Source organism: Scomber scombrus, chromosome 8 (genome assembly GCF_963691925.1).
Source record: "Scomber scombrus chromosome 8, fScoSco1.1, whole genome shotgun sequence".
Taxonomy (NCBI): Eukaryota; Metazoa; Chordata; class Actinopteri; order Scombriformes; family Scombridae; genus Scomber; species Scomber scombrus.
The window spans coordinates 28,354,882-28,379,190 of record NC_084977.1 but is presented as its reverse complement, the minus strand read 5'-3'; the positions used below and the strand labels follow the sequence as shown (position 1 = coordinate 28,379,190).

The 24,309-nt window shown below is 38.7% G+C and overlaps 1 protein-coding gene across 1 annotated transcript in view; it reads right to left on the bottom strand.

Annotated features, from left to right (window-relative positions):
- Positions 1-9,680: 9,680 nt before the first annotated feature.
- brinp3a.2 (bone morphogenetic protein/retinoic acid inducible neural-specific 3a, tandem duplicate 2) overlaps positions 9,681-24,309 on the bottom strand; it is a 30,997-nt gene continuing 16,368 nt past the window's right edge. Inside the window, exons 4-8 of the mRNA XM_062424302.1 lie at positions 20,447-20,552; positions 19,977-20,213; positions 16,292-16,514; positions 11,099-11,441; positions 9,681-10,451 (exon numbers count right to left, since the gene is read on the bottom strand). Coding sequence (XP_062280286.1) covers positions 9,681-10,451; positions 11,099-11,441; positions 16,292-16,514; positions 19,977-20,213; positions 20,447-20,552 — 1,680 coding nt within the window. The remainder of the gene's footprint in view (positions 10,452-11,098; positions 11,442-16,291; positions 16,515-19,976; positions 20,214-20,446; positions 20,553-24,309) is intronic.

Genomic DNA, 24,309 nt, shown 5'->3' with positions numbered 1-24,309 from the left:
CTGAAGAGATTGAATTACCTCCTTTTCCCTCTTTTCTTTTCATAAGAAATATCTCCGCAAGCATTTGGTATATTGTAACTTTATCTTGATTATGTGGTTTGTAGCGATTGTGGTGCAGTGGGATTAATATAAATATATTGCTGATATCATTACTTCGCATTAAGATGTGCGATAACAGATGAGAAAGGCCCAGATACAATCATATAATCATCTCATTTGATCTTGGAATATGTTATTGATTTCTATGCTTTTTCAATTAATCTGGTGTCAAATGAGGATCAGGGGGGCTAAAGGGGAGAGAAAAGCTGCTCTCCTATGATACCATAATGATGTGATGAATATGTGGCATTAAAGGTGTACTGTGCAGGATTTGTCGGTTACTATTTGTAAACAAAGCATTCAAAGATGGCCCCTCCTCCCCGTCTCCCCGAGTGAATGAAATATTTAGCGGCGCTGGCAACAACAATGCCATGAGTCAGAGAAATAAAACATTTTCTGATTGTTTCACAGCGGTTATTTTCTAAAGCACAAATAAACATGCCCAAACCTCCACACACCTCCACAAAATCCTGCAGGAAGGTGCCGCATTGCTACTTTTTTTCTTTTCCCTTTTATATTGCATCTCCTATATGAATCTGTTTTCCTGAAGTTGTTTTCAACAGTGAAGCATTCAAAACAGCAAGGCTTTTGAACAAAGATGTTCTGCCTCTTGTATGTATAGCAGCTATACTTAAAAGGCACCATGTGGAGTTTATGATCACCAGCAGCTGTTATTTTGTGATTGACATTCTGTTTGTTTTGTTTGTACATAAACATGAATGTGAATAATACATGTTGCCAATTGTCCAAAAAAATGCCTTAGTGCATGCTTTGTGAGGGAGGAAACACATTCAGCATGTTTGTTAGACATTAAGGTTACACAGTGATTTTTTTTTTTCAGTTGCACTGAATGTAAACAGAAACTCCACAGGGCACCTTAAACTTGTGTCAATCAATCAATCAATCAATCAAACTTTTTTTAATATAGCACTTTACATACAGGCTAGTGTAGTTCAAAGTGCTTTACAGTTAGTTGATTGACAAGCTGATAATAAGACAGAACAAGTGACAGCATAAAGAAAAGGAATAAAAACAAAGAACAAATCAAAAGACAAAAATTGAGACTAATGCATGCAAGAGAAAATAAATGTTTAGAAAATTATATTGTACTCAATTGAATTTTGAGGTGCAATTTCTACTTTGTGTTGCTTTATAATTCTAGTCCACATTATTTTAGAGAGTAATTTCACTACTTCGTCTTACTCATATTCACAGATTACAATATCAACATATAACATGATCAATTTAAAAAACATAGAAAGTTAGAAAATTGGCAATATGGATGAGAAGTCCTTAAACTGAAACTCAAACTCAAATTCCTTCTTCTGAGTAATTAAAAGTTCTGAATAAATCTACAAAAAAGACTGTATTGACAAATTAAACAACCTTACGGTATATAAAGTAGTTAATTAATAATATTTAGCATCGTCTTAAGCAGCCACAACATTAAAACACTGCTTACTTGATAATGCATTAGTAATACTCCAACAATGAAATGCACATAAGAATTAAACACTATAAAATGGGCCATTCCCTATAATGAAAGCATTTACTTTTGATACATTTCATAATAATACTCATTTACATTTACTTAAAAAAATATGTTACATTTTATTTGGTATTGTTCATATCAGTAAGAGGAGTTGTCTGGATATGGGTCACTAGGTAATGTTTACCTCAGGTTCCCTAAGCTGATTAATGTGGCCATGGTATTCCTTATTTTGCTTCAAGTAAACGTTGTGAATACTTCTTCTCCCACTACCATGGCAAGTAAATGACCCCCACTATAACAGTGTGGAGCTCAGACATCAGGAATGGTGTAATAACTCTGTAAGATACTTACCTACCGATAGTTTGAGAAATGAATAGCCATTTCCTTTTCATAAAAGTCCTTTTACAGCTGATTTCCCTTTTTTATATACAGTGTATGTTGATGTCCCTAACCATTTACATTATCTTTGTGAAATATCACATAATTAGCCCTATTAAATGACCCCATTTGGACAGAATTGCCATTATCTAAGGGACAAGTCTGATGCTTGACGAGTGTTAAGCAGGTACGTATTACTTTATTCAAGCATGGTAGCACTGCATGGCCTCAGTTATGTAAAGAAGAAAAACTGCTGATTTCACACTCCACTCCACTAACACACAGACAGACTCAGATATTGACTGCGGAGCAGCGTATTTGTAAAAAATGTCACACAAATCCAAATAGTTCATGAATGACCTTGTATAGCACCGTTGCCTCTATCCTCTGATGAGTACATGTCACAGCAAAGGATCGTCTAATAAGTGATGCATTGGAAAGGCTGGCCAGAGGATCCCTAAAGCAATTCTTTTGTAATTGATGTTGCAGCATAAAATGGCTCTCAGTGGGCCAGGCTGATTAGGTTGGTTTTTTGTTGCTGTCTAGCCACTTGCCTCTCTCAAACAGTCACTCACCAGGTGGAATGACAGTTTCACATCCAATTATCCCATTAAACCCGATTGCATTGTGTGTGTCCTGTCATGTGTTCCCCATCTCATCTCTAAATGCATGTTTACAGACCAGCAGCTTTTTCTATATTAATATTAAAGTCTGATTATTGACTATCGCCTGCATCGATAAACTGCCTGAAAACAAACACAGACAAGCTGTTGGAGATTATATTTAGTTGTTTTTTGTTTTGTTTTCACTGCTATGTGGACTCAAGGGGCTCGGTACAAATAGTGGTCCACTTAGTCGTCAGTCAAACAGGGTTGATCAAGTCTAATCAGATGTGTGGTGTGTTGATTCTCCCTCCTTGTAACAGACACAGAAAGAAGAAATAGAAATATATGTGTATGTGACCTTTCTCAAACTAGTTTAGTGCATTCTGAGGCACCGCATAAGCATTATAAGCATTGCATGCATAATACATGTATCTGGTTACATTTACATGCAGCCACCCACCAGGACTAAACCCAGTGGCCCTTGCATGAGGTTCTGTTTGAAACATATGCTGTTGTAATATGACAATTACAATGATGCTCTAAAACGGTTTTCAATGTGCTTTTGTCTTGTGAGAGGCATTTCTACTCAAGCATGGGTACAACATTTGTGTTGTCTGGCGCTGTGTAATCGGTGTTATTACACTGATGTTGTGAGTGTGTGTTTGTGTTTGTGTGTGTGTGTGTGTGTGACATTTGAAGGAATATTTACATAATGAAAGTAGAAGCGATGTCCAAGTGAGTCTCTCATTCTCCATGCTGATGTTTTCATGCCGTTTTCTCCGCTCTCTGTGACCATTACAACACTTTTACAACCCTCTCACTTTATTTTGGTGTTTCTGAGGACACGGAATGGAACAAAAACTGCTTTTTAGGAGTGAAATGGTGTTTTTAATACAATAAAATAAAACAATAAAATAGAAAAGATAGATTTTTTAAAAACATGTAGTGTACTTGAATAGTTGTAAATCTGTTAATTGTTCTATTTTGGCCTCTTCCAAAGTAGGTTTATCTCTAAAAATCTCTAAAATATCAAAACAAACATTTACCTTTATTTTTTATACTTAATACTCATTTACTTTCACTTCAGTAATAAGTTTAAATGCAGTACTTGTCTTACATTGTGATATTGCCCATTGTCTAAACACCTGAAATGAAAGCATTGATTTTTAATAAGAAGCCCACTTGAATAGTCATACGTAAGTTACCTCTTACCACATTTCTACCCTGCAGATGTCTTGCAATATGAACAAGCATATAGAACAAATAATACAACTTATATAATAAGGGCAACTGGGTACCATATAGCAGGATATTGTAGTGGTTGACTAGTAGTGGCAGCTATGTATGTATCTATCAATCTATCTTCTTCTATCTGTCCAAACATACTAAATGTTAATTGATTTAGTAATTAATACTGAAAAGAACACAGTGACAAATTAAAGTAAAGTTCACCCCAAACACCTTTCAATACATCTTTCACTCTTTTATTCCCTGCACATCTACAGTCGATGCGGCATTGCTTCCTAATGAATGGCATTCATCTGGCACGCTGAGTAATGTCATTTTACAATGCATCATAGCAGCTAATAAACTCAGGATTGATTTGTGCTTATATAAAAACACATCAGGCGGAAACCATCACATCGGTAATAAATTGATGCTGATCTGGTCGCGGGGACGGAGCAGCCAAATGCCAGGAGAATTTTATTTATTTATATTTTTGTCTTATCGGAGGCTCCTCAGCGGTGCAATCGATCTCAGTGCAGAGCCTTTTGTTCTCTGAAGTAATAAAGCAGCGTATTGATTTATTGACGGACGGCGGTTACCTTTTGCCTCCTCCTCCTGTTCTCTGTTTCGTTGCACTGCCGGGTCCCGGGGGGGGGGAAAGTTTGGTCTGTATGGAAGCTGAAGCCCGACACTTTGCCACAGTACAATGCAGATCCATACTGACATTGAGAATTATACTCCCTGTGAAAATACAATGCAAGAGGTATTGATCTGGACAAGTAGATTTCTCTGGAACGTGTGCTAGTCAGGACTGAGGGCTTTATCGTTGTGCACAAATATGTTTGTTGATTTTCTGACTTTGTCAAATGGCAAAACAATACTAATCCCTACTCAGGGATAAATTACGCCCTTGAGTTGTTATAGTAAGTGTGAGCATCGATAATTGTGTAAATGTGAGGGGGGGGATTAATGCAGGAAGCACAGTGACAGATGTAAGAGCAGAGGCAACCTGACTCAGCTAAATATTAGCTGCACCGACATCAGTATGAGAGAGAGCTGCTGTCCAGCTCTTTGTTTTTATATATGGAGCGCTCACACTAGATGCACTTTGAACAGATACTGCTCTAAGATGATATTTTATATAAGATCCTTCAAATTACATATTGATATCTCCAAATTAGTTCATTTTCACACTTTCAATCTTCACATACACATGGTCTAATAGACCCCTGGTATTTCAATTAAATCGCATCGACCAAATCACTGATTGGATGTTCCTAATTGGTGAAATAAAATTTCCTAAGGGAACACTTTCTCCTAGTTGTGTGTGTGGTTAGGTTTAATCAAAAGCATTTGGATTATAGGGAAAGATTGTGGTTTCAGTTCCATGTAAATAAGCTAAATATGTTGTGTGTCATGCTTGGAGTCCCTGCTGACTTTTTTTTCTTATAATTTAAACAAGAATGCAATCCCTAACCTTCACCAAATACTCAGTGTCTAACGTAACGTTGTATTACACTGTAGTTGCCAGAATATTGGAGGGAAAAAAAGGTTGCCAGCATTAAGCATTAGTATAAATATTTCTCAGCTTGGCAGAGTCATTAATGTGTCTTAACAATAAAAGACATAAAGCACATTTCTCTGGCGATGCATTTGCTGAATGTAATTCAACAATGACATGGTTGCCTAAGGATGAGACTTCAACAAAGTTCTTGTACACCACAACTTTGTGACAGATGCACTTATGATTGTACCAAAATCAAAAACTTGAAGGTTATTTTAAGTGTTTGTTACTGAAAAGTGAAACTTAAATCACAAATACTGTCATGGATTCACACTTTAATTTAAACTGCTACTTCAAGATAATACCTATTACCACCTAGACCTCTGAGCTCTGGTGTCTTCGTTGTTGGTGAAGCTGCTTTTAGTTACACATTTCTTTTTTTCTATTTTTCTTTTAGGTAGTGGTATGAAACTTTCTATAAGATAAACTTCTGATTACCAACTTTAAATAAAACTGGTCCAAGGTCATCATCATCAGTACGAGAAATTATCTTCAATAAATTACAGACAGAAGATTTAATCAAGCAGATTTATATCAGATAGGACGGACTTTTCTTTTTATATGATACCTTTCGATTGACGGACAACTAAGGGTCAGAGCTTATTTAATCAAAGCTCACCTCTTGACGCCCACTCACATTGTCATAAGGGAGGGTGCATGCAGTCACAGGCATAAAAGAGAATGCAGCTATTTACAAGCTCACGATAATGAATTATGACTAACTGCCTCTGCAGGACAGGTTTTTAAAACTGAGTCTGGTAATTGCACAATGAGCAGAGTGCTGTTAAACAACATAATTATGGGTATACTACCTTGTTTTTTTATGTGGGGGGGGGGGGGGTGTTTTTTTTGCTGGAGGAGGAACATGTACTGTAGAGAGGGCAGAATTATTTTTAAGTCCTCCATTTCCATTTTTCTTTGAAAAGCACCATCCATAACCCTAATTACTCAGACTGTGCGGGTGTTTAATTAACTTTTTGGTGAAGATGAGTAAAATGTACTAGTGTTTTACCCCTACAATTTCATGTTTTGTGATCCCTTTCCCTCCTGTGAGGAGTTGTAGAAGGAATGAAACACCATAGGTTTTCATGCCTGGCTTTTGAGAGATTTTAGACATTTAGTGACCTCAAAGTTGAAACAAAGTCACCACAGATTCAAACCCAGCTGAAAGTGCTGTCTTTCACTCTTTCAGAGCTGCTCTTTTCATGCTGCTGTGAAGCACTCATTTCCTCCACGTAATTGACACGGCTGTATTGAGGAAAAGATGTGCTGACATTTGGTAATGTATTCCACCACTCACACATCTCATCAAACACTACTCATCCATGTACAGCCCTCATCCAACGTAGCTTTTGACATGAGTTGGATTCGATAGGGGAAGCAGACAAATTGAGGTGATGACTGTTAACCTTCATAGGTGCTTGACTTCCATTTGGTCTGCATCGTCACTGAGATACACGCATTAATAGATTAGAGGTGGCATCCTTTTCCTGACATTGATAATGTTGGCAGAATCTTTGACCCACAGTACAGAGGCACAACAATGTTTGATTACGGTGACTGACCTACAAGTCCATATGTGTTTGTATCCCTCTCACATCAATAACTCATAATTAATCTCAAGACATTAGTATAATATATGTATGCAGCGTGAGCTTGACTTTGATTGAAACAACCTACAGCCTGGCTGGTACACTTAAGTTTGAAACCCATATCCCACCCAGTGTTACATTTACAGTATACTTTTATCACTTCCCAAACACAATTTAAAGTTCTCACAAAACTTGATTACATTCAGTAATATGTTTAATAGTTCACTGCCAAAGGTTTTCAATACCTGAGGTTCATAATGTCAGATTGACATTATTTTGTTTCCTCTCAGACCTTCACGACTGTCCCAGCTGATTAAGCTTGGGTGAGGATTTTGTTCATGCCTAAATATTAAATAAAGCCTTCAGACTTTTGGTATTAGATGAACTTCAAACCCAGCCTCCTGGTGTTAAAGTTAGAGACAGCCATTCGGGAGAAAGATTGTTGATATTTGAACTAAACGCCCAAACACATACACACCTCCCTTTGTGCTCCCTCTGCATTACCATGGCAATAACCAAAAGAGAAATGTGGAGGAATTCAGAGTGATGTGTCAGGTGTAGAGGCACTTCTGTTCCTCTCACACATTATTATGAGTGGGGAAAAAACAAAAACAAACCTCATCTAATGTGAGCACAACGGCCCATCCACACTCTGCATCTCTTCAGCCTCCCCATTTCTCACTCAACTCAGTGTCAGCTTCAGCTCCTGGGAAGCTGAGAGGACATTGGCCGAACCAGCTGCCTTGTGATTGACAGCAGAAATTTACAGAACCAAAATAGTTTGCATGTTGGTTCAACAGGAAGAAATCAACAGTGTTTGTATTTATTGATTCATTGATGATGGTTAATACCAGTTAACAAAACACACATGCACACATACAGTGGGATATCTGTGTGGTTTTAACAGCTGCCTGCTCAGATTATGCTTAAAGGTGGGAGAAATAGATTTGGAGCGTAAATAATGCAGGGGGGTCTCCTTGAGACTATCTCGGATTCAGTTTGGATTAATACATTTAATAAATGGATGTTAATCCCTTCCGTGAGAAAACATTTATATATGAATTGGCCATGGCCTCTCTCTCTCCAGTTTACCAGCCCCCCGCCTCCACTATTCAATGGGTGCTGGAGATGGAAGACTTTCATGTCCTCACACACAGCTGCTCCACCTGTCCTGTGCACAAGCACAAATGCCCCCTGCTGATTGGCTGTAGTAGTATTATGTGGCTTGTTCTGAGCCACTGTGTTTACACGCCCATTTACAGAGCCGGTGCTGTTTATGAACATCCAATTTTTATTTTTAACTCACACACAGATTGAACATCTAGCAGACCAAATAGCTGATTTTACCTTTAAATAATAAGCTCTTGTTTGCTCTGTGCAGAGTGACTAACCCTACTGTTAGAACTAAACACAGTCTTTCTGGCAGCCATTTTGAACTATATTTTGTTGAGTGGCAATGCACTTGAGTTGGACACAAATTGCTGTGTGCTGCCTGAGTCTAATTGGTATTTGGTCCCATCACCTTCTCTAAACTGGCCATGCAGCAGAAGCAGCATATCAGCAGCATGTCAGCAGTAAAACAGTAACAGCTGCTGCTCTCTGTCTGTGTCTACATTGGATCTGTTCGGCAACAGTACTGCTGTGCAATCAAGACATGTTTGACCAAGCTCACAACATAATAGTCAAGCATATCTACAGATGTACAGTAAGTGATAAGAAAAAGTGCTGAAAAAGGTTTCAGGTCACAGTCACCTATATAAAGAGTGAGTGGGATGATAGCCACTACACAGCTGGAGTAGCTGGCTGCATTGGTTAAAGTGTATTTATCTGTTCCATCACACAGAAAACTGGAAAAAAATGCTTCAACCATGTACACATACCTTTTAAAATAGCCCAACCAAGATTAGTGACAGTTTATAGGTTGATATTTGAAAATGCCGTACAGAGCCCCTTTTAACTTCTGAGCTGCTAGTGTAGAGTAAAAGTAAAGGAAATATGTGTGATCAGATGTGCATTGTTTTTCCCCATTATTTGCATTTACGGTTGTTTCCTGTTAGAATAAAATTTGCTGGGTGAATTTTTTGTTAAATGAAGTGAGAAAAAAACAGAGGCACATTGACCTAATTGCAAAAAAAAAAAAAAATATCAGAAGATGTTAGTTAAAAGTATTATGAAAAATATTCCAACAGCTAGAATCTGTTATAACATTATGTTTTAATATCAATTTATCTACAAAATTTTGACTGACACCACTGTATTCTGGTCTTCATGGAAAGTGCACTGTCACTGAAGCAAAGGAACATATAAAAATTACAAACAAACAGACATTTTTACCATAAAATGTCCAATCATCTGGTGTTGGTACTTACAGTATAAATGAGCAGTCATATAGCAACAGGATGGTTCAACTTTATGTAGTGGTATCTGAATTCCTACTTTTGTTTAAGAGTATGTTCTTGGGAAACAGCTGAGTATTTTCTCACTGATCCATCTCCTTTATGATATAGCACTGAAGGTAGTCGCCACAAAACAGAAACCAAAACAACCAGATGAGTACATTCTTCAGCTGCCCACAGCTGGTCCCCTCCTGATTAACCATACAGTTTGGTAATCCGTAGAGACAGAGCACAACTGTAAGCATTTGCACCACAAATGGCACAATTCACATGTTCAGGAGTTCTCCTTGTGGACGTTTACAATCCAGATCCCCCCTCAAGTAGCTGTTAACTGCACAACTTGGTGGTCTCGTACTCCAATGAATTGGGCAGACGTGAGCTGAAGGCCTGTAAGGAGGCATGAATGCGAACCACCTCGCTGGCAGTCAGTTTAAGCCGATGTCGGAGAAGACAGGCAAACAGGTCCAACCTCTGTTGACCTGGAGGGGACAGCCTGTTCACCCGGTCACGTATTTCCAAGAGCTGAAGCATGGCAGTGTCCTGGGAACCTTGGGTGTATGGGTAGTCCAACTGCAGAATCAAGTCACGAATCGCCTCTGGGTCAAAGTGCATGCTGTAGCCAAAGACCTGGATGCTGTTAATCTTCATGTAGCCCAGGTTACGACCAGGATCTGTCATTTCTAAAGGCTCGTAATAAACGCTGTCATTTACTCCATTCTGAGTCTTTATCCTGCTACGAAGGTAGATATGGATGGTTTCAAAGAACGTCTTCCACTTGTTGCCTAGCGTCAGAGTCCAGTTATAACACTCGAAGGGCAGGTCCAGCTTGGTGGCCTGCCAGTCTGGAAAATTGTTCTCATTGACAGGGATGTACCAGCTTTCAGAATGACTCCCGCCAAAGGGGTTGATGTAGAGAGTAAGGGCAGGCTCCAGTGTGCTGTTCTTTGTAAGGCAGATCTGAAGGGATATCCCCAGCAGCATGTGGACCATGTTAGACTTGTACTTGTTGCTTTTCAATGTGAGCAGCATCCTCTTTCTCCATGATGGATCAAACCAGCTGTTGAGTCGCATGTCATTGCTGATGAAGATCGCATGGACCTAACAGAAAAAAAGACATGAACACAGTAAGGATAACTGTAGTGAATACATTTCAATCATATCAATTTACACTAAAAAGAAGATCTCAATTGAATAAATAAATAATAAATGAATTTGGTGAAATCTACAATTTTTGCAAGGGGGATGACATGCAAAGGTATCTGGCTTAAGTCAAAGAAGGTGTGCCACAAACACTATAATGCTGATGTGATACTGTGTGAGTCCAAAATAACTTTTGTGTGCCAGGAGAATGGCTTTCATTTAAATGATTGGGATACCACCCTGAAGCCAATATTCATAGAGAGAAAATTAATGAGATGTTTCGGGGGGGAAAAAAACAAACAAACAAACAAAAATGTTGCTCTTAGATATAAAGATGTCATTCCAATTTTTAAATTTTTTATTTAACTTGACACATGTAGCTATGAAAAGCATGAATGTAAAGCAAAGACAATGAACCAAGAGCTGCATCAGACATACAACATATCTACAAACTGGTACAACAAATATGAGAAACCCAAGGGCAACCCTTTGTAACACAGAGTACCTCCCATGAGTGAATATATCCCTGTGAGGTTACTGCTGTGAAAGACAGCTCAGCCCTCGGCCAGCCTGACATGATTAAACAAAGGCTAAAAGAAAAGTACCTCTAGCCTGCGGTCAGCTCTCTGTAGTAGGTAGCCCAGCTCCAAATCCTGGAGGTCTGTCTCAAATCCCAGGTAGTTCTCTGTAGAGTCTGCCACCATGGGCCTGCAGGCCCCCTGCACCAGGGCGAAGCCTGGGTTGCAGCTCCCGCAGCGGGTGTGGTTGTCTAGTGCACACGCTGCACAGGCAGAGCCTTCCCCAACAGAGCAGGGTGGAGGCAGCTGACAGGGGCTATGTTCATATCGACAGCTGCAGCTGTGGAGTTCCTCAGAGAATGCACCAAGCTGGTTATTCTCTGAGCAATACAGGAGAGACTGAAAATGACTCAGCCAGTAGGACTGAGGTCTGCACCAGGGAAGGAGGAAAAAGAGAGAAAGACAGGAGAGGGAAGCAGAGAGAGAATGTTTATTGAACAGGGCATTTAGGGTGAGCCGGTTTTAATTCTTTATAAGGTCCAAGATACCTATCTGGTTCTGCAGACAGCTTGCTTGTTAAAAATAAAAAGTATCATCCACATAATGTAAAGCATACAGACAGAGCCGAGAGGATTCCACAAAGCATGGTTTCCCTGTATGTGACCACCTGTTATGATGTGACAGAAATTCCTTACTTTAAGATGGATTATGTGACAATTGAACCATTTGCATGACAACTGAGCACACATATGGACTGTGCTGAGAATTATTTTGACAAAATAATATTTCTGAGGTAAATTGTGAAGGTTCAAGCTAAATACAATAAAACACAATGTTAATGTACATTTTTAAATATCTGTCCAAACAAACATACCAGTGATCTAAATGTGTGCTTAAAAACAAGGTACAGTTGTTTCACCATCTCAAAACAAATGATCTCTATGATTTATAGGCATCACAAGGTTTAGAGTTTTATACTAGTGAAGCCATATTTTATAGTCTTTAGGGTGGTGTGGAAGTGTTCAAAGGAATATCCTTATGTTACTGAGATAGCCTGGAATGAGTTTTTCCAATTTTTAGTTTTTGTCCTTAAATTTGTGCCCAATTTGTGTAGGTTACACATACAAAGAATATGAGACCAAATGTTGGTGTTTAAACTGGAAGAAAACATGAGAGACAGTAGATACGGAAAATTGGCTTTGATCAGTTTGTGACATAAATATTACAGTAGAAGTGCGCTACAGCTGTAGGGTAACTGAATCTCAGTCATACAATTCCCCCATGTGGGCTGGAGTTTGATTCCCGTCTGTAACACTTTCTTGACTGTGATCCCTTTATGCTTCTTATCCTCTTTGCTTGCTGAAGAGAAGAAATGCATAGTACCGCTGGCTTTCCTTTCAGAAAAAAAAAAGCTTTTTCTTTGATGAGGACGTATTGTGGTAAACTTTATGCTAATCTGAAAATGTTTGCTGGATTACATTTGGAGCATCCTTCCTGTGAATCCCAATCTTATTGTGTGCTTGGCAGTGGAAAGCAAGTCTGAGTTTTTTTAAAAATCACTGATTTGAATATCAAAACCCCCTAATGGAAAAAGCGGTCATGGGAAATGAACCGAAAAGGGCTCTTTCTTTCCATCATGTGCTACCTGTGGTCAAGGCATTTCACCTCCCACAGCTTCAGCAGAGCAAAGCAGTCACCAAGACAAGACTGCACTTGTACTGTTAGTTCCCTGGTGTGATTATGTACAGCCTTCCTGCTTCCTGCAACTATTCTTCCAAACCACTGCTGTAAATCACAGTGCCTTCTAACCTCTGGGCCACTTTAAAAAAAGCAAGTTACACTGTTTTGAAACTGAAATCCATGAAAATACCAACAGTCTCACAGCAGTTAGTGAAATGTATACCTAAGTGTACACTTTTTCGTGACAGCACTAATTTGAAAATAAGGTTTGGAAATTGGAAATATCTGTGCTGCCTGCACTATGGGACTGGAAAACTGGTAAAAATAACTGGTAAAAAAAATAATGATGTTTTATGGTTCGACAGCGGGCAGGAAATCTAGTCTATCTCACAATTAGAGATCAAATTCATCCCAAAAGTCTTGGATTGGATTGACATTGGGGCTATGTCTAAGCTAGTCAAGTTCTTTCACACAAAATGGGAAATCAACTTCTTAACAGACCTGTCCACAAACCATTATATCATTATATATTAAACTAAACAGGACAGTGTCCCTGATATGCAATCATCACACCTTCTGGTCATTGTTTCCTCTGTATCAAATGATTTGAGTAAAATAGAGTGAGGCTGTAAAGGTGGAATTGGTGTGATCTACTGAATGCCTTGACAAGTTTGTTACGAAGCTATTCAACATTCTGCAGTCAACTCTTAATTGTTCTCTCTTAGTCGTCAAACAGAGATGAGAGGACTCTTCCAGTAAAGCATTCACCTTGGCATGTGTGAAAAATACTAAACCTCTACTGTGAGAAAAGCCTACACATAAGAAAGATATTTTCTAAGCTGACTGAAACAGAAGTACTGAAAACATTACTTGAATGACAATGTGCATCATTATGCCTAATGGCAGAAGTATGAGCACAGTGTAATCTGCAGTCTTATCATTATCCGCCTAATAAAAAACACGCTGACTGGTGCTTGTACTGGCTTATTCACTCATAATTGTCAGCACAGGCAAAAAAGTAGCCCCCAGGAAGTAAAATCAATCACACATTTCTCATCTATCTCAAGTGTCACAAACAGGATGTTAAATGGAGACCGAGGGTTGTTGTTTTTTTCCCCGAAAGCTTCCGCTTCACTTCAAGGCAAACTGACAAACATCCTGATCTCTTTCCACTGAGTAAGGAGATTTCATTTAAGAGAGACAAAAGAAAGCTTCACAGTTGGTGCCGTGCTAATAACATAGATAAAAGCATCCTGGATGAGGGTGATGGTGCTCCCACTCCTTTTCCTGGCGAGTGGGTGGGAATATCAACTGCATAGATCAGTGATTAATGTGTGTTTTGGCAATGTGGTGGAGAAAACAAGACAGATTACGGGGGGGTTGCTCTGAGACAGAGAAAAGAAAGAAAATCAAGAGTTTGGACATTGAACAGAGTACACTGTATAGATTAATCCACTTGATGATTTATGTGAAGTGCTCTCTGGCATCGCTGCCATGACTGTGGTGGCTCAGTCAAAAATGAACGCAGTGTGACTGACAGTGATGGTTGCATTCATCATCCATAGACCCCTCTGACGGATGAAGGCAGCTCATGTAAATTTGCATTGTAAAGGCACTAGCCTGAAATTTGGAAATTGTCCGGAAATACAAAAACACTTAACCATTACATACTGTTCAGGGTCAAAATTGACCCATTTTTACATTTTAGAGCTGTAAAAACACGATATACACATTTATTTTAGCTGGACTTTTCCTAATGTGATCCACAGTATACAAATATGGAAATAAATGCGTAATTTTTAAAGATTGGGTGCAGCTGTTACACATTTGTATATATGCAAATGTTCAAGTTTGACCTGTGTTTATGCAAAAAAAAATTAAAAAATCAGCATTCAAACATGTTGTATTCTTCATGTTTTATAAAATATTCTCCTGGTCTAGTGATTGAACATTTATTAATGACTGATGGGGAATTTCTGAATGGGAAGTGTTATAGAGACTAATTATGAGTCAGAATATGAACAGTATGTAAGGGTTAAAATGATTTATGTGTAAGTATTCCTTTTCTGATGTGAAAAAATGACTCACTCAATGGCAAAGGCAAGATGCGTTTAGTTGTTGTACAAGCACAAACACATTTTATGGAGGAGGTTGGGATGGAGAGTCGAACATACAAGCTTTTCACCTTAGATACAATCTTTCCCTAATCTTAGAAATAACCAAATCTAAATCATGATTTGTTGATGAGATGAAAATCTGAAAATGCACATGAGAGGTTTCAGTCAACAGTCATAGGACAACGTTATCAAATGACATCCTCTGTTATGTGGATATTAGGAACTATACATTTTTAGTCTTTAAAAGGTAATTCTGAAATTAATTATGGCATAAACTTCAGTGGAATACTTTTCACTTTTGATCAACCCTAACAGTATGGATGTTGAATACTTTGTAGTAATTTTGATCTAGCCAGCATTAGGTTACACTTAATTAGACTTCATTTGCTAGCATTCAATCATCAGTCAACTCTTTTTTAATCCCTGAGTTCCAGTTTTGTAATCAGAGTGAAATGTTATTCTTTGCGGCCATGAAACTTAAACAGAGTCTGATTTCAGAGAATTTCATTAAGATGAAGTCCAGTAAAATTGAATGAAAATGTCATGATGTCATGCAGATTTCATGAAGGGTAATAAACATTTTATGGAGTAGAGACTTGTGGATTTAAAAACATTTTTTTTTTCTTTTTCTGAAGTTTAGTTTTGGAGACGCTGATAACAGCAAAACAAACCAAGTCGGCTGCGTTTTAGTGATTTTCATGAAAAAAGTCCGGCTGGATTTAGTTTAAAGTCTTTTAGCTGTCAAACTCCCAAATAACATTGCTTTAATTGCGTTTGGATGGTCATATTTCAACTGGTTTTACTGGCTGATCATACTTTTTGGCAAAAGCCACAAAAAAGCTATATAAAAGTCAGTAAAATTTAAAATCCTTTACATACAGTTCACTAGAGGTTAATGTGAGGGTTTACAAGTGAAATAACACAGCAGCAATGGCAGCTTGTTTACTTCAACCTATTCCCCTTGGTCAGGCTATTGAAAGAGCTGCAGACTGTTACTCAATGTAGAATAGCTTTTGGCAAAAACAAATGCTTAAACCTTGCAACTCCTTTGAGGGTATATACTCACCAAGCACTTTGTTAGGAACACCTGTTCAATCTAATGCAATCCAATGCAACAGCTTTGCCAAACTTTTACGAAGCTTGTATGTTTTCACTTTTTGGTGACATTGTCAGAAAGGTGATAATTCTACTTTATGTTTATTATGGGGGTCGTAGTGGGTGGTGGTAGTGCACTGGCCTGCATTAGATTGCACAGGTGTTTCTAATAAAATGCTTGGTGAATCAACATCAAAAATACAAACTGAAAGGGAGGAATGTACAAAAAGAAAGCTACATTAAAAAGAGACATTAAATGAAAAAACTCTGCAGAACCTGCATGGTCAAAGTTAGCCTTGACTGAAATATAATTTAAAAAATCATCAGTTGATTCAATAATTGAGATACAGGTAAAGATAATGTATGTTTCAGTGCTTTATGTGCTCACCTTTCTCTTGGTAGGCGGACTTGGGGCTGCCGATGACATCTTTTGCTCAGACTGAAGAGCTTGAAGATGACTCTCTGGGCTCGTCTGGAAAGGACCCGCATGCTGTTCTCCAACTGCTCATATCGCCACTGGAAAAGGCTGTCCAGGGACCACAAGTGTTGGATGGTTGAAACGTTCAGGAAATAGTTATGCGGTAACCTCGCATAGAATGCCTTGAATTCATCTGTAACAACAGAAAAGAAAGGCAAAATCTGTATCATTTTAACATTATATAAGTACATTTCCGAAGAGGATCCATCCACCATCCTCTGTGCAGCATGCATCACCACAGTTTTACCAGGGTTGGACAACTGGGCTTGAGTATACAGTGTGAGATGTGTCACTTTATTTTAACACATGATGAACAACTCACAAATAGCATGCCATAGAAAACAGTTATATCCAGATAGCCTAATCTTGATTTTTCTGCCCAGGCCTGTAACAAAATCTACGAAATCTATGGCAGCGGTAGCTTTTCCAACAGTCCTGCTCATGTGATATATTTACCCGTCAATGATGAGTGAACGAAATACATTGTAGATAAATGATGGTCACATGATATGTCCCAAATGTATAACTGGATATGGATCTCCTCAACAGTCTCTTAAATAACTGACCATCACACAGTTTATTGTCAGACAGTAGAGAATACAAAGGATATGCCAAAGGCTGCACATCTCAACCTCATTTGAAGCGTTTGACATGGCAAAGACCTTGGCAGCCTGTTCTGCAATATTCAGTCCAGAAATACAGACATTGGCATATCAGGACCCTGCATTGCCACAGCATCTGTCAAGTGATGCTTTGAAAAAATCCTTTTTGTTCATTTCAGTTCATTTCAAACAAATTCAGTAAAGTAAAAAGGACATACATTCAAGGTGACACATTAAAGAGGAACAGAGATTCCAAGTATTAAGGCCATCTTTATTTGCTTTCAACGTAATCATCATAGCCTTAATGTCACATGGAATAAGTTCCTTGTGTTTAACCTAGATAAAACTTGAGCACATTTGCACTTTATTGAGAGAAGGATGTATTATTTCACACTCTGAAATGTAGCAATGAGCACAAAAAGCTTTTTTGAAATGAATAATGCCAGTCCTTGATTATGATTGACTGAGCCGCATTCAACGCCTCATCAAAAACACACACCAACAGTATTACTGCGCCAAACAAATTCTTTCAAAATGTCAGATTTTATAGTTAGTTTTGATTAACAGTGTGGGCTAAGTCTGAATAAGTGCTTGAAAGTGATGGGCAGGATGGAGGAGGAAGATAAAAAAGAAAGACAGAGAAGGAGAACAAATTAAAGAGCGGGAAAAGATGATAAATGAAACCAGGACTTTTAAACAGATGATGTGGTCATTTCACAATGTTCAGACCTGGTGTGCCAAGAAAGATCTGGACATTGATTTTAAATCAATCACCAAAATGGAACTACAACAGGCTCGCCATCAGTTTTATAACACTGTAAAAAAAACAGTAAAGATGAGCAGCTATGTTCGCCCACATGCAGGACTCATTGGATTCACTAATGATCCTCCGACCAGCTAATCCTGTTGTCTGTTGACACCAGGATCCTGAGAAAAAAATAGATGTAAAAACTTTGCATATACAATCGTTATCGGAGGCAGACTTTCAGAAAATCAAGCACTCTCAGCACTGAATCCAAATACACTTGAGGGTCTTGTCAACAGAGTCTGGTTTGATGTGTGGCTGCATATGAGCCGCAGAGCTAAAGAGGGCAACTGCCAACTGAAGCCCGAATCATTTATCATCAACCAAGACGAAAACAGTCAGAAATGTGCAATGCTGTCATTCAACGAATGAACAAAAAACCACAAAGTTGCTGGCACAAGAAACAAAGAGAGCCTGCAGGGATTTATGTTTAAGCAGCCAGGAAACCCACTGAGTCCTGCAACTTCATTGGAGAAATATCTCTTGTTACTGCTGCCCAATCCTTCAGCCTTTTATTTCCATCCAAAGAAGACAAACTACACTAGTGATCTATGTTGAGGTAATGATGTAACTTGTTTTTGTTATAGTGTGGCTTGGTTACACTGGAACAAAAATTACATGGCTGGCAAGTGACAACACTTATGGGGAAAAATGAGCACAATGGTTTTCAATGGTGTTTACAATGTAACTGAAAGATAATGGGAACATGTTTTTTTGTCTTCTTCCTATAATTTGGTAACTAGCGAGCGCATGGAGGTAAACTTCCTTCGCTCCATGTTGCCACGGATTTGCAAAGGAGCCGGCACTGAGATAATCTACACCAACCACTGCCTGCAAAGGACCACTGTTCACTAACTCCGATGCCAGCATAGAGGCGAGAGAAATCCTGTCAGTGACAGAAAATAAATGTGAATCTCCCAGCAATCATACTGGCGACCAAACTACAACGAGAGAAGCTGCTGGAGAAATATCCTTACTTCTGGTACTGTGCACCTGTCCAGAGTTAAACAGCAAAGAAGAGGGCTGACATAATTGAACACTACTTCAACAATTGCGCAATTAATGGAAATATCTAGATGAATGTTAATAATCACTCCATCTTTAACCATGCCTTTCCATGTGTGTCTGTGTGTTGCTTGGTAACCATCCTGCTAAATGTCGCTGAGGAACATTGCTTGATGGAAGAATGGTTATTTGTTATCAATAAATGATGCATTTCTGTTGCTATGTGTTTATTTTATGAAACCTTGCAGGTACATATAGTAACTGTTTTATAAAAGCAATAAGCCCTGTGAGGCAGTGGTTTACAGTGATTTTTAGAACAGCTAAGGAACATTGTTAGGTATGACGCAGGAAAGGCCTTTTTGATACTATTATGCCCTTTTTTGTCACTATTTGGTTCAAGTTTAATAACAGCTCTGATGCTGAGCAGTACGAGCTGTTTAATCTCAGTCTGTGTCAATAGTTAGACCATTTCCTAGCATCTTTTACTGCTGATAAGGCAGCGAGCTGGAAATCTGCGATATTCCTCGCTGAAGGACACTTTTATGACACTTGAAGATGTCTGCATTCTGGGCACGCATCTGCCCTCACTTCACACCCAGCTATTAAAACATAAACTTTGAAAGTAATTGCACTTAGGGATATTTCAGCCAAAATCTGAGGAGTGGAAAAAAAGACATCCATTTTGATTTCACCTGAGTAGTAATCACTAAGGCAGGGTGACCGAGCACAGCAATAATAACCAAACATTATGCTAAGCACTTCTATTCAAACTCTGTTTCCCCAGTGATATGAAAAGTCGGACCTGCAATAAATGAGTTTTATAGCTGATTAATCTGCTCTGGACATATTGTAAACTACCTGAGCCGAAAGCAGTTGATTTTTTAAATCCGGTCCTGTCGCACTGTTAATTTGCTAGATGCAGATAGCGTGCCAGGACCAAGGATTCACAACCACCTATTATAGTTCACCTATAAATCAGAATAGGGAGGATCATACATATAGGATCTTCACTCAGATTTAACAATGCAAGTAAAACACCTGAATTTGTTTTCACTCCCTCTCATATGAATGATTTACATGCTAAAAGTTAGATTTTTCCTGTGTTTGTGATATGGCATGAATGTGAAGTCTGCATTACAAAAGCAAGCAAGAATTGGTTATTGGTTCTAGAGGGATTTCTTACCTGATTCCTCAAACTCTTTGTAAAGCAATCCCCATGTCTCTGTTATTCTCTCCAGGCTGTCCTCCATGGCTTGGATGTCCATATAGGGGCAGTTGCATTCTGGGAACTTGGGGCCACAGTTGCACCAGCAGTCATTGTCCTTGCAAACAAATCCGCCCTCTCCATTACAGGCTATGTAGCTGAGTGCAGCCTGCACAAAACTTTCTCTCAAGTAGTCTGGAAGGATCACCTGCAAGCCTGTAAAACCAAGGTGGGTTTAGTGCTGTCTTCAAACTTTGAAGTTACAGTGACAGTGAAAGTTTGGTGGAGTACAGAACTGGCTGAGCTTATAACTTAAAATCTATAAAACTGCCAGGATGGCCTTCTGGGTTTCTGATGTTAATTCCACATACATATACTTTTCAGAAGAATGTTTTATCTATAAAAATGTGTACTGGTAATCACCATAACAATAGATAAATCAGACAAACCTTGCAGCTGGACTTTATTTTCAGGGCTCTGAACCAGCACAGAGCTAACAGAGTCAAGGTTGTCATAGTTACTGCATCCAAGAGGACCTGTACGGGTTTCTGTCACCTGGGCAACAACAAATAAAGACTTCATTTGTAAATTCTGCACAGCATCCATTTTAGCATGGTGGAGTCTTTACACACACACACACACACACACACACACACACACACACACACACACACACACACACACACACACACACACACACACACACACACACACACACACACACACACACTTTTGATACGATTAATGGTTTATTTATTTGTTACAAGAAATGGTTGAAAACTTGACTTAAGTATCCTGACTGAACTACATAAAACTGTTTTGAGGGGAGCAAAAGAAAAGGTGCCTCTGTGTAATATTAATACCATTCTCTGTTCTGTTTAAATAAAGTATGTTTATTTATAATCAATTGTACTTGTGAATGTGAAGGAAAATAGGGTAAGCTCGTTTAGATTCTTCTAAATTGCTGTAAGAGTGCCTTGCTTCTCTCTTTTCTCTTCATGCTAGGCAATGTTTCTTTTTTTTGTCTAGTCACTGATTGAAGATGTTTCGATTGACCTTTGCCAAAAAGCAGCTCCAGCAAAGCATCCTTTTTCACTTCATTTGCAAGAAGAGATCTTATTTCAGCACTCTCCTTTTTCTTGCTGTGACATGGTGGGGAGCACCTAACTGATTCTCATTTTTCTCTCTTTGTGGTTGCGGGACACCATATTTTGTTCAGCGATTTGTCCTGGTCAGGCTTGTCAGAGGACAGTTGGTGTAAAGTGACAGATGGATGAGGCGAGACAATGAGGGTCAGTCGATCAGTAACACAATCATATAGGGCTGAAGGGCTTGGGAACTCATATGAGGCCAGAGCTGCAGGGAGGTGAAAAACTCTGTATGGGGCTCCTTAATCAAAAGCCTAATCCAGAAGAAAAGGAGTTGGGAGAGCAAGAATGGGAGAGCTCTTTCAGTGGGAAATGAAAAAATGAAGATAATTTGAGTGCAATTCTTCACCTATAGTATTTATATCACATTATAAGTCACTTGTTTCCTTCATGAGGGAGTTTAATGTTGATATAAATGTGAAGAAATGAGATACAACCCTGTGTCTCAGACCCCATGAATATTGAATCCATATAAGGAATTATTTGATATGCCATATGATATGCCATATGGCAAAACATTGACTGAGGAGCAGAATATTCAATTTCCACTTCACATAGCAGCTGCTAGTCACTGTAGATACATTCTGGTATATTAAAAATACTTAATAGGACATTATTGGCCACCTGTATCTTGGCAAATGGCTGTATGAGAGTATAAAGTAAAGGCTAGGGTTTTGCAGAAGATTTGCACATTTTCTTTCTTTCTTTTTTTCATTTTTTTTTATCAGGGCTTATATTCCATCATATGATATGAACCTTCAATCCAGGTGCTACAGTGCTAAAATTCACTGGCTTATTTAAACAGCAGGGTGGAGAAAAGAGAAGCATGGAGGAAGAAAGTTGGGATCATTGCAGAGCAGATCAGTAATTCTAAAGGCAGACATGTTCTGAATACAAACCTTTAATACAGTTTTTTTTTTCTTTTTCTTTTTTGAAGTTTTATTAAATCTTGAAATATTCAGCCATTGGAATTTAGTTGTGCTCTAACTCTAACCCCATCTAAAGGAAGAAACTGAAGGGAAACCTTTTTTTTTTCTTAGAGCTAAATAAAATGTTTTTTAGCCACTAGAGGGCAGTAAACACACTACAGCTGGCCAATAATCACTAACTTTGCCATTTGATGCTGCAGGTGATGTACAGTGTGTATATTACAGCTTAATTAATGAAATAGCTGCATTGTGCAGCTGAAAGCGAGTGATGAGAGCAGTGATGTGTGTGCTGCAAAACCTAAATAATATGACAACATAGGCTAAAAGTTGATGTCGAACCAAACTGTCATTTAATTTAATTTTGATATAAAACATATACTGGCTAATTCAGCTTTAAGCCTTTGCCATTAGTCTGTGTGTATTTGTTTATGAGTATGTAAGTTATAAGATATAGTAGGTCTTTGTGTTTGTACTGCACTATTTCTTTCTGACCATATACACAAAATAAAGATAAATGTTGGTTTTTCAGCATTATCATAGATGATCAAGTTATCTGTCTATCCACTCTGTGATATTCTAGACAGCAATCGATCAAGTCATGAGACTGGGAAAAAAACATATTTCTCTGCTATAATGAGAACACAATGCAATCGAGAAGCTGTCCACAGGATGATAATATGAACCACAGAACTAGAGAATCCTGCTGTTTCCCTATTCAAGTGTGTTGCCTTGTACATCACTGGCAAATACAGCACATGTCAGTTGTGGGAGGAGAGGGAGGGGCTCCATCAATTCAGTCTAAGAAAATTCTCAATTTGTAACAAACATTATTCCTGCTGCTCTTGAAGAACTGGACTCATTACTCATTGTACAAACAAGCTGGTCCTATCGCTGACTCTTCTCTGTGCCGTGACTTATTTAACAGAGCCCAGATTTCCACAGCCAATCCCCTGCAAGCCACAACAGTAACACGCTTTTTCTCCAAAAATGAGCTTCAATTTCCCCTTTGCATGGACACAGCAGGGGGGCCTTCGCCTTGCCAACCCGCTTTCATTCATTCCTCAACTTGTTTGATTTCAAATTCATGCAGAGGAGTGCTTACTTGTAACTGTTCTGCTACTGTGTGGGTCAACACCCTGTGGAAATGATGCACAAGCATGGAGGAATCTGTCGTTCTTTTGACTCACTTTCTACCGGCGATGGAGGTGGATCTCTTCTTTTTTCACTTCCCACCTGTCAGTTACGCCAGATGACTGCCTTTGGAGCATGAAAGCACACTCTCTCTTCCTCCTATCCTTAGCTACAGAGAAAAACCCTAATTCCCAAGAAATGAAACAGACAAAAGCATCTGCCTCTGCACCTCAGATGTGCCCACCTTCGCTGCAGAAGAGATACCCAACCCTCCCTGAACACAATGTAGTGAGAGGACAGAGCTTTGATATAAGTACAGCCTGTCTGATTCATGTTCTGCTACAGCAGAGAGAGCTACACTTCACAAGCTGACTACCACTGTGTTCCAAGGAATGAAAAAAGGCAGAAAAGAGGGTCATCCTCCCCTCTGTCACCCTATTAACCCCATGCTACCTGAAGGTGACAACCGGAGGCAGAAACCTGTCATGAACAGTGTTTCACAAGATTCATTTATCTTCCCCTCACCATATGTGCTCATCACGGCGCTTCCTCCCGACTCAGTGTGCTAACGGCAGCTGAAGATCATATCTCCTCACAAGCCAGTTGATAAAAAGCAACATTTATATCTTTATTTTCATTTTAGCTATCATTGTACTTTAACGAGGAAATTGTAAACAGGGAAAATGGCACCTAAACCCACATTAATGACTTTTAGAGGGTTTTCTTTGTTGAAAATGATACCTAGAAGGAGCCCAACATGTTTTACTCTGAAAATTGAAATCAAAATGTACGTTAAGCCCTTAACCCTAACCCTAACTGTGAAATCTGTGATAGTTTCTTATGAAGAGACGGCAGTGTATATAAAGGGTTAATGTCTGCATATCATTTCACACTTTCATACACATTCAACTCTGTATATTTCTTAACAATAGTGTTTGTAATTATATGTTTACCTGACTGGTACATTGATTCTTTAGCTCTCTATTGTTTAAGATAGTGGAATGGTTAATTGTTCAATTATCTCTTGTTACATGCTAAACATATGTTTTAAAAAACAATGTTGAGTATATTTATATTAAAATCTCTGCCTTTTCTCTTCATGTC